The sequence below is a fragment of the Schistocerca nitens genome, chromosome 5, assembly GCF_023898315.1.
Source record: "Schistocerca nitens isolate TAMUIC-IGC-003100 chromosome 5, iqSchNite1.1, whole genome shotgun sequence".
NCBI classification, from domain to species: domain Eukaryota; kingdom Metazoa; phylum Arthropoda; class Insecta; order Orthoptera; family Acrididae; genus Schistocerca; species Schistocerca nitens.
The window spans coordinates 272285486-272304286 of NC_064618.1; the positions used below are offsets into that span (position 1 = coordinate 272285486).

The 18801-nt window shown below is 42.6% G+C and overlaps 1 protein-coding gene across 1 annotated transcript in view; it reads right to left on the reverse strand.

Annotated features, from left to right (window-relative positions):
• Positions 1–337: 337 nt before the first annotated feature.
• LOC126260378 (uncharacterized) overlaps positions 338–18801 on the reverse strand; it is a 173963-nt gene continuing 155499 nt past the window's right edge. The window contains exons 5-7 of the mRNA XM_049957705.1: positions 11914–12034; positions 551–687; positions 338–433 (exon numbers count right to left, since the gene is read on the reverse strand). Coding sequence (XP_049813662.1) covers positions 338–433; positions 551–687; positions 11914–12034 — 354 coding nt within the window. The remainder of the gene's footprint in view (positions 434–550; positions 688–11913; positions 12035–18801) is intronic.

Below are 18801 nucleotides of genomic sequence, written 5' to 3' on the forward strand. Positions count from 1 at the left end.
TTATTTTTTCGTAAGTAATCGTATGTCTGCGTTTCCTGTAGTCCCACGTACAGTGGGAAGAATTAATACTGAGTATTTTAGAATTCTACGAGATAACGTGGTAATACACCGAGGAGGATTTTAATGAGACTGACACCTGCCGCAGCAGCCTACATGTATATATTCTGTACGTTCTTAGCAGGGTATGACTAGATTAGTTTCAAATGACACCCGTGGTGAGTGTGTCTGCAGAGACTGCAGAACCATACGGACGTCTCATTAGGCTTTTGGGCCCGACTGCACGTGTGTGGGGTGAGGACGACACTGGCCACTGGTCGGCTGGTGCCGCCCAGAGTGACTAGTAGAGGTCGGCGGGGTTGGGGCGGCGCTGGCCGCTGGACGAGTGGTGGCTGTAGCCCGAGTCTGACTCGTGGCCCGGCGGGGAGTCGCTCATCTGGTGGATGGGCGGCGCGGACGGCAGGTAGCGCAGCTGGAAGGCGCCGGCCGCGCCTGCTGGGGGCGGCGGGGGCGGCGCCGAGGGCGGCGGCCGCAGCGGGCGCGTCTCGTCGGCGGGCGACGGCGACGGCGAGAGGTGCTCGGCGCTGCAGTAGGTGCGCACGCCCTCCGAGCTGCCGCTGTCGCTGCCGCTGTCACCGCCGTCGCGCTCGTCGTCGTCTCCCCGGTCGGAAGGCAGGTACTCATCCGAACCTGAAACAAGCACGCCGGTTTTATAATCTTCTCACCTTCTTTCGAAAACACACGATTTTTCTCAGTAACTGTGTTAGCATCTACGCCATACCGGTCCCAAGTCCAGCTGAGTAAGGGGGGAAAAATATGGAAATGAGCGTTTGGCGTCGTTGGCCGTGAGGCCCCTTGCGGGGCAGTACCGGCAACCTTGGTGCAGGTCTTATTACATTCGACGCCACATTGGGCGACCTGCGCGCCGGATGGGGATGAAATGATGATGAAGACAACTCAACACCCTGTCTCTGAGCGGAGAAACTCTCCGACCCAGCCGGGAATCGAACCCGGGCTCGTAGGACGGCGATCCGTCACGCTGACCACTCAGCTATCTGGGCGGACAGTAAGGAGGGGGGGGAAGTAGGAACCCCTAGTCAATAAATCTAGGTTCGGTATGAAATTTTTACTCTGCAGTGGAGTGCGCACTAATATGAAACTTCCTTGCAGATTAAACTGAGTCCCGAACGGACATTCGAACTCGGGACCTTTGGCTTTCACGGGTCAGTGCTCTACCGATAGACCTACCCAAACATGATTCACAAGCCGTCCTCACAGCTTATGTCCGCCAGTATCTCGTCTCGTAACTCCATACTTCGCTGAAGCTCTACTGCCAAACTTGCGGCACTGTTGGCAAAAGCATTTGCCCACGAAAGGCAAAAGTCCAGAGGTCGACTCTGGGTCCATCATACAGTTTTCCAAGTTACAACGTTGGTTCACCGGGCGCTGGGTGATAGTACTTCGTGAAGTCCCCTCGTCAGGGTCATGAGAAGCACCTCAACGGGTGCATAGGCAGAAGAGAGGAACTCTGACGTGGCGAATCTGACAGGAGAGGCAACCTTCCACACTGCAGGGAGAGGGTTGAATCCACAGTAGATGAGACTGAAACTGTGGAGAAAGGAAGCCATCCAGAAGAAGTACACCTCGAATAAAAAACAGGTATGTCATGAGGCTTCAGTGTGGGAGCCTCATTAGATGACAATCTGCTAACGGCTGGTAATGTACAGAGTGGTCATCCACCTTACTCGTATACTTCACATACAGAGAAAGACGGACAGATCTATGGAACAGACAATTAAGTGCACACGAAGAAGAAGAAGAAGAAGAAAAAGAAGAAGAATTACCTTGCAACCGTCTAGCCATAACTGAATAAAATAAAATTTTTGTGTCATATACATTTCACCTTTATTCTTTGCACGGCAGCTTCATTCGTCTGGAATACACAAATATTTTTGTTTGTACTACTTAGTTTACGTTTAGGACATTGTATAAATAGCTTATTAACAGTTCGAGCACTTTTACTTTTCTATGATGTAAAAGTAATTTAAAGTTCTCCTTATAAATATATACAAAAAAATAGACGGAACCCTCTCAGAAATCAACGAACGCATCAGAACATAAAGTTCACAGAAAAAAAATTAATAAATAAATTACCTTGCCATAAGAATTAAAGAAAATGGAAAACGTTCTTTCAGTGTTTTCAGAAAACAATGCCCACAGAGAAAATAATACATACTGCATCATGTCATCTCCAGAAGCAGAAGATTGCAATACTACAACCCACGTTACATGGAATAAACATGATTCTGCTCAGTAACAGAAACTATAAAAAAGAAATGGGTGCAATCATAAAAACAGCTAGCAACAATGGGTATGACAAAACGTAAAAGACTCAGTCAAAATACTAAAACACAAATACATAACAAAGATACAATGTATAACGCAAAATGCAGGGAAACTCAAGCCCCAACCCCATAAATATACGCAACACACATACGTAATGACAGCACCACACAGGAAAGAAGCAGATTGTACACTACGACTTACATACACAAATCAACACACAGAGTAGTAAATGTACCTAAAGGCTGGGCTTCCAAACAGCACATAAAACCGGTGAAACTCCCTGATCGAACTGAAGTAGAGCAACAATCAAAGGGGCAAATTCCAGGGATCAGGAATGTACAAACTTGAACGTCAAAGTTGTGATGCATTATACAAAGGGATGACATGCAAGAGTTTTAAAACATTGTACAAGAACGCTCTAGGTGTTTGAAGTATGAAACAAACTGTTCCACATTAGCAAAGCACTTAAAACACCACAACCCGTGGTTAGAGGCGCCAAGTCAGGGACTGCGCGGCCCCTCCCGCTGGACGTTCGAGTCCTCCCTTGGTCTCGCGCGCGCGCGTGTGTGTGTGTGTGTGTGTGTGTGTGTGTGTGTGTGTGTGTGTGTGTGTGTGTTTTGTTCTTAGAGTAAGTTAGTTTAAGTACTGTGTAAGTGTAGGGTCCGATGACCTCATCAGTTTGGTCCCTTAGGAATTCTCATTCTCTCTCTCTCTCTCTCTCTCTCTCTCTCTCTCTCTCTCTCTCTCTCACACACACACACACACACACACACACACACACACACACACACACACACACAGACACAGACACAGACACAGACACAGACACACAGATACCACAAAAAGTAATTCGTCATAAACAACATCCTACGACTGGCAACCGCATACAAAACATAATATCAAACCATGTGTTCAGTCCGTATTGCTATGATGAGTGAAAAAGAAATTTCAAATGCCAGTTATCAGAAGTGTAGCAGTAACAAAGGAAAAACAACTTAACATGTACATCAACAGCCATGAAATCTCTAAGTAGTATTATTAATTATTATTTAATCACATAACAGTAGGGAGTCGCAAAACTGCTTATAACCGACAGGGAATACGCAACATATTGTGAACACCTGCACTTACTTAGGAATGGTTTATTAATAAGGGGTTGGACCGCCGCCCCCCCCCCCCCCCCCCCCAATTTGCCCGTAATACTGCCGTGATTCTTCTTGGAATACTGGCATATAATTATTGTATATTCAGTGGAACGTTATGCTACTCTTCGAACAGAACCTCTTCTAAGTCCAATAGTGACGAGGGAGGTGGAAACACGCTCCGGAGTCTGCGCTCCAATACCGACCACAAGAGTCCGATAATTCTTGATGCAATAATTTACCAACAGCCATATGATTTGTAGAATTTTATTTTATTTTATGAACTCTATGTGCTACCTGTTCCGGCATTACATTGATGCCATCTTCAGGCCCCACTCGTCATAGTCGTAATACCGCTATACACGGAAGGAGCCATGTAACTGGATCCGTGAATCAATCGTCCTTGGTGGCCAGGCGACACAGACTGGCAAACCGCCTCAGTCTGTGTCGCCTGGCCACCAAGGACGATTGATTCACGGATCCAGTTAATATGGCTCCTTCCGTGTATAGCGATATTACGACTATGACGAGTGGGGCCTGAAGATGGCATCAATGTAATGCCGAAACAGGTAGCACATACAGTTCATAAAATAAAATTCTACAAATCATACGGCTGTTGGTAAATTATTGCATCAAGAATTTCATGCCAGCCGTCGTCCCACGATACATAATTAACGAACGAAGATAGAGTTCGATAATGTTCAGGTCCGGGGACTGTGCTGACCAGGGAAGGAACTGAAGTTCAGTTGCATGCTCCTCATACCACGATTGTACTGCCCTGGCTGTGTGAATGGTTACATTATCATCCTGAACTATTACATCATTGTTGAGGAACAACATTTGAATCATGAGGTGCACCTGATCACCTAAAATGTTCACACAATCTTTGGCTGTAACACGGCCTTTGAGAGTAATGATGGGGCCAGCAAAATACCATGATATGGCTAACCACACCATCACACTTCCACCTCCAAGCTTAACTGGAAACAAGCAATCAAGATTGTAGGCTTCTTTTGGCGTTCTCCAAAAATAAACCCGGCCCGATGTTGGAAAGAAAGAAAACGTTAACTTGTCGGACCATATGACGAGTTTCCAATGATCAGTCGTCATTTATGCTCCTGACACCTTTTTACGCTTCTTTGCGTTGGTTGTCGTCACTGATGGTATCGGTATAGCAGCTCGCCCATGAATATTTGCTTTATGGAGTTCTCGGCGGACAGTGTCGATAGAACGGGGTATCGAAGATGGATTTTGAGCTCTGCAGTCACTTTACCCGCCGTAATTTTGTGTTGTTTTGAGAACAATTTGTATTAGCGTATGACAATCTCTATCATTTAGTGTTGATTTACGCCCATTATTAAGTCTATAAGATGATGTGTTTCCATGTTATGGCTGTCATGACTGTTAAAGCAGTTGCTCTTGAAACATTCAATACGTGGGCTGTCTTGGTTACTAATGCTCCAGCTAATCGAGACCCCACTATCTGCCCTCTTTGGAACTCCGTTACATCTTTCATTGCACGTCGACCTCAGCCTCTGAATGCAAATACGAAGTGTGCACTACTCATAAACAACCTGCACTGATGCCTAGTCCGTACCGAACACGCACAGTCCAGCGCGACACGTGCCTCACCTGCGTTGTTGACCGTCAAACACAACCATCGCATTATTACGTCTGTTCACAATATTTTGCCTACCCCTGAATATATACAATGTCCTAAACGTAAATTTAATAGTATAAACAAAAATATGTACATAGTGCAACCCACTGAAGTTGCCTTCCAAAGAATAAAGGTGAAATGCATATGGTGTAAATACTGTGTTGCAATCAGTTGTGACCGGACGATCCCAAAGTTATGATTATAGTGAGGATGAAGAAGAAAAAGAGCTTTACTAACCATATAGATCCAAATGTGTTGGTAGCATCTTCGGATAGATACAAACACTTTTAGACGTGTAATTCACTATCGGAAGTCTTCGTGTCTCCATTTCACAATCACATCACCAACAGCAATTTGGGAAGCTTTAAAAGGGTTACAATGCCTCTGGGGGGACTTCTTATTCAGGTGGTATCCAATGTTTAGTACGAAGTCAATGGGTTTTCGTGAGCTACCCATTTTGCCGTTACTGTATCTCTACCGGCAACACAGTACTCCTCGCCTTTGATACTGGCGTGTCCGCCATATCTAGCGGTCAATTCCGTATTAAATTAACGTGTACAGATAGTTTGGTCTATGTACTGCACGCTCTAAGGTCACATACAGAGATAAGATCGATTACAGAAAGTAACTTTCCGCTATAAAAATTTCATGCAATACATTGTTTATCCTTTTTTGTATAGATAATATCACTGTACTCAGACGTCAGTACAATTACATAGGAATCTATAATGGGGTACTTACGTTACATTCCCCATATCGCAAACAGGTTGAGATGCTGAAACAATATTTTAGCGAGCATGCAACGAGGAGAGTATTTTGCCACGTAGTTATCACGCAAAACATCCTGAACTACTGTAATATGCAAATAACTGAGATTTTTTCAGTGGAATAGTATAATTTTTTTACAGGCATCAAAACTCGGTGAAAAGAGAACTGCTGTGGATTTTGCAGTAACGTTCGCGAAGAAATTACATTCTTTATTCTCTAGCCAAATGGGCTTTTTTAAACTACTGACTTGTCCTCAGTTGTTAGTTTAATAATACAGTGCTTCACGTTTCCACCATAATTTCAATTGCATTGCAATATTTGTGAGATGAATCTACGTAAATTATGCATGATTTGGCAAAAGAAGTAAATTGAACTCAGCAACAAGAGAAGTTAATTGTTATTAAAAACTCGTCCCTGAAGACACTTTTCAGAAGGAAAAATGAAGAATAAAAGAAATAAATAGCCACCTCTGACGTAATTTGCTTAGATGTCTATAGCCAAGTGCATTTTTAAAAATGCATTTTTAAAAACGAATTGCTGAGACTGAAAATTGCCGAAGTCTCATTTCTACACTGAAGCGAAAAAGAAATTGGTGAAGGAATGCACATTCAAATATAGAGATATCTAAACGGACAGAATATGGCGCTGCCTTCGGCAACGCCTACAGAAGGCAATCGGTGTCTGGCGCATCGTTAGATCGGTTCCTGCTGCTAGAATGACAGGTTATCAAGATTTAAGTGAGTGTTACAGTCGGCGCACGAACGATGGGCACAGTATTTCCGAGGTAGCGATGAAAAGGGGATTTTCCAGTACGACCATTTCACGAGCGTACCGTCAATATCAGCAATCCGGTTAAACATCAAATCTCGGACATCGCTGCGACCGAAAAAAGATCCTGCAAGAAAGGGACGTCACAGAAGTGCAACCCTACCGCAAATTGCTGCAGATTTCAGTGCTGGACCATCAACAAGTGTCAGCGTGCGAACCAATCAAAAAAATGGTTCAAATGGCTCTGAGCACTATGGGACTCAACTGCTGAGGTCATTAGTCCCCTAGAACTTAGAACTAGTTAAACCTAACTAACCTAAGGACATCACAAACATCCATGCCCGAGGCAGGATTCGAACCTGCGACCGTAGCGGTCTTGCGGTTCCAGACTGCAGCGCCTTTAACCGCACGGCCACTTCGGCCGGCGCGAACCAATCAACAAAACATCATCGATATGGGCTTTCGGAGCTGAAGGCCAACTCGTTTACTCTTGATCAGTGCACGACAGAAAGCTTCACGCATCGTCCGGGCCGACGTCGGACTGTTCATGACTGGACACATGTTGTCTGGTCGTACGAGTCTCATTTCAAATTGTATCGAGTGGATAGACGTGTACAGGTATGGACACAGCCTCATGAATCCATGGACCCTGCATGTCAGCAGGGGACTGTTCAAGCCGCTGGAGGCTCCGTAATGGTGAGGGACGTGCGCAGCTTTAGTGATATGAGACCCCTAATACGTTTAGATACGACTCTGACAGGCGACACGTACCTAAGAATCCTGTCTGATCACCTGCATTCATTTATGTCCATTGTGCTTTCCGACGGACTTGGGCGACACCCCACATTGCCAGAATTACTACAGAGTGGCCCCAGGGGCACTCTTCTGAGTTTAAACACTTCCGCTGGCCACCAAACTCCCCAGACACGAACAATACTGAGCATATCCGGGATGCCTTGCAGAAGAGATGTCCACTCCCTCGTTCTCTTGCGGATTAGTGAACGGCCCTGAAGGTTTCATGGTGTCAGTTTCCTCCAGCACTGCTTCAGACATTATTCGAGTCCATGCCACTTCGTTTTGCGGCACTTCTGCATACACTTGGGGGCTCTACACAATATAAGGCAGGTGTACCAGTTTATTTGGCTCTTCAGTATACATTTCAGTGATCTGTGAAATGCGAAAACAAATCAGTTTCCGGAAGCCTATCAACTACATGTGGAACTAAGAAGAGATTATCGATGTCTTCGATAAACCAAAAGGTATTTCTTGTAAATGTAAGTCCTTCATTCTCTATACACACAGGAACTAATAGATGGCACACAGTCTTTGGTTTTCATAGATCTCAGATAACTGAGATAAAGAAATAAAATTGTTTGGCATCTTACAGGCCCAGCCAGTCATTATATAAATAATATACATTGGTTATAGCATCGTATTTCTACGATTTCCTTCTCTATGTCTTTGTCTTCAAACAAATGTCATCAGTGACAAGAATTGAATAATAGTGACTTGTTTTGTGGCCACATAATAATTTATCACTTTCGCATAAGAACAGCATGGTTTCTGAAGACTCATCTCAGTAACATTCTAACGAAGCTGAAATTGTGATTGAATCCCGAAGTAGTACATTATCAAACTGTTAACTAAGGACAAGAAACTCAATAGTTCATGAAAAAGTCTATTCTCAGTACGAAAATAAAAGGATAACCTTCTCTTAAGTTGCTGTAAAAAGTGGTTCCAATGGCTCTGAGCACTACGGGACTTAACATCTGAGGTCATCAGTCCCCAACACTTAGAACTATTTAAACATAACCAACCTAAGGACAACACACACATCCATGCCCGAGGCAGGATTCGAACCTGCGACCGTAGTAGCTGCGCGGTTCCGGACTGAAGCGCCAAGAACCACTCGGCCACAGTGGCCGGGTAAGTTGCTGTAAAACCCACATCAATTCTCATTTCACCAGTTTTCGATCATCATTACAAAATTAAATTAATCCATTGAAAAGCTCTATAGTTACTAACATCTCACAGCAGATAAGGAAGACTCGCATATTAACCATGTGGAAAATTACTCTCCCCTTTGCTTGCTATCGTTTGCCAAAGTCTCCTTTCAATATGCCAAACCGTTTATGACATACAAGCGATGAAATTAATTTTTCATTCTGGATTTATCATTTTCGTGCGTAGGCAGAACTGAGTATTCAACATATTATCCATCTTCTCGACAATGGAGGTATATATCGATCTCCTGCCAAGGTTTAAAAAACATTAATATGCTGTCTACATTTAATATGCACCAATGTATTACCTAACAAACAGAAAATGAAATCTCACAGCGATGTCTATTTTTCATTACAAAACCATTTTACGTTCATGAAGTTGCTCACTCCATGTAGAAATATCAGAGTAAGTGCGACCATTAACGAAATGATATTTCATCATTAATCTGACAAATTTATGAGAAATGATGTGTTGTTTACCAAGCAGTTTCTTTAAAATCCTTGGAGAAACAGAAAGCCAGCTTGTGCACACAGCTGTTTAAGCAGTCTAGCAAGCCTGCCAAATATTTTTACTGACATACTCACATACAGCAGAGGTTAATTCCAGATTTACTTGGATGATAGTCTATTACAGTAACATTTGAAAGGAACCACCGAAAGTATTTCTAATAATTGTTATTCAAAGAGTATATTTCACAAAAATACACAAATAACACATTTTGGCAGTAACAATGATATTTATATATAAAGATGCAGAAATCAGTGTATACCTGCGTTAGTGATTCCACTGCTGAAATCATCATCACAACAGGTAATTTTTTTTCCATTGAAGGTTTACAATGGTTCCACACATATATACTAATTTCTTACAAAGTTATTACTTTAGCATCGGTAGCTAGAGTGTCACTGTAGTTATTATGAACCAATTTTTTGTCTTTCCTACTCATCACATGTAGCATTCCTATGAACATGTCAACTGAGTGAACGTCTGGTTCGTTCGTTATTGTGAGAAGTTCCGAAATCTTTAATTAATCATGCCAGAAACAAAGACCACGGTGAGGTCTCTCTCCATTCCGATGACTTGGAACGCTATCATTCTAAATACGAATTCACATGGTTCCTGATTACTATTTTCATGCATTAAATAGATCTATTTTAGTACGAAAGGGTGGGAAGTGCAGAATGTCATCCATGTCACACACACATCGACCACCTGAAGAACAAAGCTGTGGAGTACCAAAATAGCCTGTCTCTAATGATGTACTTAGTTCTCTGTAGTCAGTGACAGACACCAGGAGTGCTGCATGTAGATAAAAAACTACTAAATATTTCGTATAATCGAAACTGAAATCGTTAGATTTGGTGGCAATTTCAATAATTATACTCCTACAATGGTTTTTAGATAATGATACTTATTACTAAACTTCACGTATCAGTGGATTGAAACATAGGATTCAACAATGGCCTCTACAATGCTACCACACACACAACACTTGAGATTGGCAGAGACCAGACACAAAACACTACGTGCCCGAAGTGTTCCTGCCTCCATAAACTCAGAACCAGGGAGTCCCGATTGCAAGATAACATACAGACATCGCATTTGACATCACATCAGTCATTATGTAGACCTTTTACTTAATACAACTTGGTTGTGTCGCTAACATGCACCATATAATCTTTGTCGACATTCACTTAAATTGTATCATTTGCTCGCTCCACTGATTCGTGACGCTACACTATCTGATCAAACGTATCCAGAAAACTATTAGTTGGCGTTAATATCGCGTGTATTCTACCCTACACTTTATGATGAACTTCGCAGGGGACACATTCCATCAAGTGTCTGAATGTCTGTGGCGGAAGGCAGCCCACTCTTCCTCATGAGGTGAAACCTGAGAAGGTTGTGACGCTGGATCTGGAGCGAAGTCGTTCTAACTCATCCCAACTGTGTTCCATTGGGTTCAATTTGGGACTCCAGGCAGACGAGTCCATTTCAAGTGTTACTGTGCACAAACCACTCCCTCTCAGGTTCTGCTTTGTGACAACAATCATCGTCTCAGAACAGTTCGTACATTGTACACAACACATAACGCCGAAAAATTTTTTCGTAACATTTTGCAGTTCGCGTTTTCCTAGGCGCAACAAGGGAACCACACCCCAACCACGAAAAACACCCACATAATTTAACCCCACATCCTCTGTAATTCACTGTTGGCACAACAGCTGTTAACAGTTAATGTTCTCCAGACATTCACTAAACCCAGACCCTCCCATCGGATTGCGACAGACCACAGCGTGGTTCATCACACCAAATCATTCGTTCCCAGTCATCCACTGTCCATTGGCGTCGCTCTTTACCCCAACTCAAGTCGGGCGTCGCTTAGCACTGAGTAAAGAAATCTATGGCTTATGAGGAGCTGTTCGAGCACTGCACCACGTTCCTTTTCTCTCTATACGCAGTCGCTGTTCAAACTCGACTGTTGGCAGCACTTTGGAACTCACGAGTCATTTCTTTCACTGATTTCATGCGAGTCTTACAACCATCCTCCACAATGTTCGACGGTCCCTGCCCGCCAGTAAACGAAGTGTGCTTGATCTTGGAATAGCTGTGGCTGTTCCTTCGAGTATCCAACTCACAAACGCTTTTGACTTGGACAGCGCTGAAGCGTGTCTAATCATACAATGAAGGCTTTCATAACCGAATGTTTCATCTGCTGAGAATTCTTCCTGGTTGTATGGCCGTGGTCCATGGACCTTTTCAATCCCTGATGTTTCGTCCAAGGCTACGTTGGACATCTTCTGAGGTGCTCCTGATTGTGCTGAGTCTTGCCGAGTCAGTCCACAAGACTCAGCACAACCAGGAGCACCTCCGAAGATGTCCAACGTAGCCTTGGACGAAACATCAGGGATTGAAAAGGTCCATGGACCACGGCCATACAACCAGGAAGAATTCTCAGCAGATGAAGTGTGTCTGACGGGTTTTTTAATCAGCTGACATCGAATAACTAGTCCACATTCGAAGATATTGAGCTAGCCCAACCTACCCACTCTGCTGTTAGTGCTTCTCGACTGACAACGCAGTATTTCCCTACCTTTTATACTGTCAGAGGCCAGCTCGCGAAATGGCTGGTGGTCAATTCCGTATAATGGTGGTCAATTCCGGATACTTTTGATCAGATGGTGTACACAGCACACTACTCATAGGGAGGTCAGCAGTGCTACTCACTGTTGGAGATCTCGTTGTAGACGGGGTTGTAGAGATCGGAGGGCTGCTGGTAGTCCGGACACAGTGCTGCTCTCTGATCGTGGGGGCGTCGATGCGGGCGTGGTTGCGGCATCGCTTGCATCTGCGTTGGTAAACACATTGAGATTAGTTTAACGGCAGCGATATGCGCCCAATACTGCTGTTAAATGCAAGTATAGATTGAGAAATTTGGTAGGATTAGCATCGAAAGAGACCAACAGTTTCTCGTGACAGATGTGCACAAAGTTTTAAGTGCCGTCATAAACAAAGTATTTAATCTACGACAAATAGAAATGTGTCAAAATCTTTGTTTTGTAAGGCTGCGGCGTAAATAGAACATGTTAAAACATTCACTTATTTTATGTGACATACTCTGGTAGACCTAATGTTTGTGTAACTATGAACCAACAGTGGGCGTGATACTGACACACCTCTGGTATGCCAGAAAGAGTCCCGCACTCCGCATTTAGTACGAATCCAATCGACACTTCTGGCTGTTTGAGAGCGAGATGCTATCCGAAACTTATCCGTAACGCTTCTGAAGTATAAGCACAAGTTGTGATTTACTTTGCATACTCTAAGGACCAGAAGGAAAGGGTCAAGTTGTCTCATGTTCCAAGATCTCTACGGGACAAGATATCTGTTTGTAAGGGGCATGTTTCATCAAGAATGATATAAACGAACTTTTGGCAGCTCGTAGAAGACTCAGGTCTTTATCGTGAAATGGGTAGAAATGATTTTATATCAGCTTTGATGTCGTTCACTCATCTCAAACATATATTACAAAGATCCCAGTGGGGGTTGAAATCTTAAGTTGGTGAAGAAGATGAAAATTATTCACCTTATCAAGAAGGTTTTAGTTGAATTGCTATTGTTCTCAGGCGACATTGCTCTGGTTCGGAAGGGTAGCACATTTATTTAACGTTGGTCATGCCTCCCGAAGTCATGTTGTATTAAACAGTGATGAAAATAGTGATCATCATTTGCATCAGCTAGTAGAACACAGTTTTCATGAGAGAGGGGGAGAGAGAGAGAGAGAGAGAGAGAGAGAGAGAGAGAGAGAGAGAGAGAGATAGATTGATAGAGGGGCGGGGGGGCGGGGAGAGGTAGTTTGTTTCAACCTTTGATTACACGTTGGGAGCGTATTTGGGTTACTCCTTTGCTCTCCGATGTTCGGTATTAGTTGATTTGCGTAAGCTTAAGTACCTACACAGTTTATCAGACACATTTTGTTTAATATGAAGTACAAATTGTGTCGTCGCCAGACTATGGTGAATATCATCACAAAATTTCTTTTTATACACTATTTAAAGCAATGTGAGCTGCTGCACGGTATTTGACAGCACTGTTAACAGTACCAAGGGTCAACGGAAACCTTTTATTCAGAAGGAAGATACACAATTCATGTTAACATGCATTTGCACCAGTGTGCAGGTGTTCTCGATGAAACACAGTAACACACATGATTGGTGTAAGGAACGAACAAATTTACAGCGAATACTTATGTAAAAGAAACTCAATCTATGAAAACACACACTGTGGAAATTGTACAATATTCGTTAACTTGCAATTTGATTCCAGCTAACGTAGGGTTCGTCAGACTATAACTGACTACCCTCATCACACTGTGTAGTAATCTTGGGACTTGTTTGAAAGTGCGTTACAAAACATACAGAACAAAAGCTATATTTTACAGTCCAACCTTCACACAGAAGAACATGCTGTAGTACAGTAGTTTAAGTACAAAATAAACGTAAAGAAGAAGAGCAGGAGTAATTTGCACAGTTTGACCCAAGTAAGGTAATAGATTCAAATTGTGCTACAACGAAATCGAAATTTGTAACATAGGATTTAGAGGTTACAGGTTTATTTGATATATGAGTCACACACAAACGCAGAAATTTTCTAAGACAATGACGTTATCATCTTCATGTACAACATATAGAGGCCAACAACTCTTAACATGCTTGTCCACACTCCTTTATAATTTCTGACTGACATATGTGCATTAGAGACTTACGAAAGTTGCGCACAGTACATAGAACTGACAGGATGCTCCATAACTACAATTGGTATTATTTATACTTATCAATCTATGTTTCAGATTAGTTGTGTAAGATAAAACTTAGCACTTCCTTTATTTGTTTTAACAGGTCCGTAGAGTTTCGAAACCTGAACAGGACCTGCAATTAATGTTAAGACAAATGGCCAGCCGAGTGACCGAGCGGTTAGAGGCGCTACAGTCTGGAACCGCGCGACCGCTACGATCGCAGGTTCGAATCCTGCCTCGGGCATGGATGTGTGTGATGTCCTTAGGTTACTTAGGTTTAAGTAGTTCTAAGTTCTAGGGGAGTGATGACCTCAGATGTTAAGTCCCATAGTGCTCAGAGCCATTTGAAGATAAATGTCGCAGTAGAACGCAATAAAAATATTACAATTATGTAGATTGTTTTATGTAGTCTGATACAAAAATTCTGTTGAGTATGGTACCGTGCCATAATTTAAAAAATTATACAGGAGAAACCAACGTTTCGGCCACAGTTACAATGGTCTTCTTGTGGCTCAGTACACCGCTAACGTATTCGGAGAACTTTTATGTCAACTGACTCTGGTCGCGGAAGCCTATGCCATTTTCTTAGTTTTATGGCGTTCGTACTAGTGTTGACAAACTGCGCCTTGCGGTACTAGACATGACGATGATCTGCAGAGCAGATCGAAACCGATAGTAGTTAATCAAAGAAATAGTCTTCCAGACGGTGTTTCTTCATTAACTAGAATAACAGTCAGTTGTCAAGAATTTAATCGTATCTCCACCTGACACAAGGTCAGGATTCACAAGTTCCTGAACACTTTAAAATAAAAGCTCGTTTCTTTTAAAAAGTAGTAGCTGCTGTTATCTTACAGTATTTTTAAAATGCATTTTATAAACTCAAGTAAGCATGAAGCAGTGTATCACTTACTGCCTCTCGCTCCGCTCCTCCTACCGAGCGAGGTGGTGCAGTGGTTAGCACACTGGACTTGGAATTCGGGACGGCGACTGTTCGAACTAGCGTCCGGCCATCCTGATTCAGGTTTTCCCTGAGTTCCCTAAATCTCTTCAGGCAAATACCAGGACGGTTCCTTTGAGGGGCCACGGCCCCGTCCTTTCCTAATCCAATGGGACTGATGACCTCGGTGACTGGTCCCCTCCCCCAAATCAGCCAACCGCTCCCACTTTTCGCCCTCTTTCCCGCCCAGTCCCCACCATATGTCCTTCCCCATCCCCATGAAAACTTCCGCGCTTTGCCTAGGTACCTGGTCAAAGAACTTATGAACTCAGTAAGTCAAAGTGAATGCAAAAATTTTTCTATTGAAGAGCATGCCCTATTTCATTCCTTTGCTTGTCCTGCCTCCAGCTTGTGATCTAATGACGTCGTTGTTGACTGCCATTTATGTATTCCGTATTGTGACACGTTCTTTCACACGATGCCTTCAGTCTCAGTTAACGTCGATAAGAGCCAATGTTGTTGATTTTTGGGTGTTCTGGTATATCAGGGACCGTGATGGGTACACGAGTACACAGTTATAGATCTCAGAGAACAAGTTATTTTTAATAAACCAGATTACTGACACCGTGTTCCATGGAAACAAACGGCAGCTTTTAGGAGAACTCTATGAGAGCCACTTCCTCCTCAGAAGCCCCACCAAAATTAGAGCCGCGCTCTGACGGGTTAGAGGCGTTTCTCACCAGTCACATCCATGCTTGTGAAGCTACTGTGGAGGAAAGTCTAATAATTTAAAGGATTAATCTTAATCTGCTATTAGATAAACAATGGACTTGGTGATCTAACGGTGGAAATAGACAATCTTTTGTCCAACACTATTGCAACAGTGGGTCACGATGGCAACGCAGAATCCTTGGCACATATAACGAACTCCGAAGTTAAATCAATCATTATAGGTGCCTGCCGAAAAAATGCTAAGGGGTTAGACGAAATGCCAACCTATTTGACACTAACTCCTGGGATGTTGTCAGGGAAAAGCTGACCAAACTATAAAAGGAGTAACGGGTACTAAGCGGAGATACTTCTGTTGGTGAATTAGGAGACATTACACCCTTATTTAATTCATTTGCAGGCAAATAATTAAAGCTATTACAAGTTGTATGTTTTCGGGTTGGTTAGTATCTCCAAGTACATGTGGCAAGATCAAGACATTTATTTTCCCCTGGGCAGCAGGTCAGGTGCTTATGTGTGGACACACGGACACAAGATTGTTAGCCCACTGTGACACTCGTGGTCCACTTGCTGATGCGGTACGAACACGCAGAAAACATCAGTTCGTAAAGTTAATGACGTTCTTGTGGGGAAGACTTTCGACGAAAAAAAAAAAAACAACGCACTGATGTGTGTACATATTAAGATACTACATATAAAAATGTCTACTCCTACACGCTTTACATCCTGTATAAAATTTGTTGACAAATGACACTTCACACCGCTTTTCATACAAGGCTTGTTAATCCTAGTGCTTAAACTACCACAAAGGAAAGTTCCATAAGATTTTCGCCCTATTACCCCCTCAACACGGATTTCAAGATCATGACCAGAGTTATAAACACCTGACTCAAAGCACTCCTTCCTAAAATACTTTGATCTCACCAAGAGAGAGATCAATGAATCGTCGATATTAACATTCTCTGTGAATACCGAAATATAAGGCGTTTCACTTGCCTGTGCAAAACCAAATTGGCGTTAATATTTTTTTGGATTCTGATGAGGTCTCTGATAGGGCTAATCAGGAACTTTTATCGAGGACAATGACGCAAATGAGTTTTAGTCACTGGTTTAGACAAATTTAAATAATATATTTGCAGTACATCTTATTGACTTAATACTGAGCGTCAGTTAACTGAAATACAAATCAGCTAGGAATTAAATAAAAAGTGAATTGCAGCAAAGCTACAGCGAAATCCCTGCTTGAAAAATGTGAAGGAAAAAGAAAGATTGTCGAAACGACTAATTCAGCATACAGAAAAAACAATACAACTTTCGGTGAAAATAAAGCAAGGGTGGTAACATTTAAAAACTACTGTTAAATGCAGAAGAGGGGATGAGTGGAAAGAGTACATGGAAGGACTTTATGAGAGGAGAGACTTGTCTGTTGGCGTCATGGAAGAAGAAACAGCAGTCGACATAGAAGAGACAGAGGTTCCAGGATTAGAACTTATAAGTGCTTTGGAAGACTTAAAATCGTATAAGGCAGTAGAGGTAGGTAACATTCCATCAGTATTTCTAATATCATTGGGAGGAAGTGGCAGTAAAACGAATATTCACGTCGATGTATAGAATGTATGAGACTGGCGAAATCCCATATGACTTTCGGAGAAACATCATCCACACAATTCCGAAGCCTGCACGAGATGACAAGTGCTAGAATTATCGCACGATCTGCCTAATATCTCATGCAAGCAAGTTGCTGACAAGAATCATATACAGAACAATGGAAAAGAAAACTGAGGATGTGTTAGATGACGATCAGATTGACTTTAGGAAAGGTAAAGGCACGATAGAGGAAATTCTGACGTTGCGGTTGATAATGGAAGCAAGACTAAAGAAGAATCATAAAACGTTCGTAGGGTTTGTCGACCTAAAAAAAGCGTTCGTCAATGTAGAATGGTGCAAAATGTTCGAAATTCTGAGAAGAATAGGGTTAAGCTGTAGGGAAAGACGAGTAATATACAAATTGAGTAAGAGCCAAGAGGGAACAATAAAAATGGAGGACTAAGAAAGAAGTGCTCAGATTAAAATGGGTGTAAGACAGGAATGTAGTCTCTCTCCCCGACTGTTCAATCTATACATCGAAGAAGCAATGACGAAAATAAAAAAGGTTCAAGAATGGAATTAAAATTCAAGGTGAAAGGATATCAATGATTAGTGTCACTGATGAGACGGCTGTCCTCAATGAAAGTGAAGAAGAATTACAGCATCTGATGAATGGAATGAATAGTCTGAGGTTACAGAATACAGATAGAGTAAATCGACGAAAGTAATGAGAAGTAGCAGAAATTAAGACAGCGAGAAATTTAAGATCATGGTTGGTGAACGTGATGGAGGTAATCAGTTGAAGTTTAGGAAATCTGCTACCCGGGCATAAAAAGGACGGATGGAGCAAAGAGGACTTATAAGAAGACCTGCGGTGGCGGGAGGGACGTTCCTGACCAAAGAAGGTTTGTTAATACCAAAGACAGCCCTTAATTTCACGACGCAATTTCTGAGAGAAAGTCGTAACAGTCATGTAAAATATACAGCAAATTTGACAAATAGCTTGCGAGAATCCCGTGCGGGTGAGGCGTGAAAAGTACTCTGAGTCGACGAGTACTAGTACAGCTTTTTCGCAATCAAGCTCCTGAAGATCGTATTTACATCTTGAAACCCGGGCTGTGGGTACGATTTTATGCAAATGAAGGATCTGTCTAGTACAGCTGGAGCAGATTTATTAATCATGAAAATTTTTAGCAACAGCTATAGATGCCCCGCAAATACATCATACCTGATGATATGTGCGTTTCCTTTCTCGCCAAACAGAGACGATTATAAGGGGTGGAGGGAATAGTACACGTATTAGCGAAGTCGCCTTGTAGTACCTAACATTTTGTTCCGCATGTTTAGTTGTATCATTATTACTAAAACAGGTAATTATCCAGGAGAGTCAAATGGCAGTAAGAGGCTGGCAGTTCGGGTAGTGGTTTCTTAAACACGGAGAACCAGTAGGTAAGCAACTGCTCGCAGGTACCGGGTAGTTATAATGGAAGTGCAGCTATTTACAGAGCTTCAGGGTGGGCTGTAATTATCATATGGCAGCGAAACTTGGCAAATATTCTAATGCGTC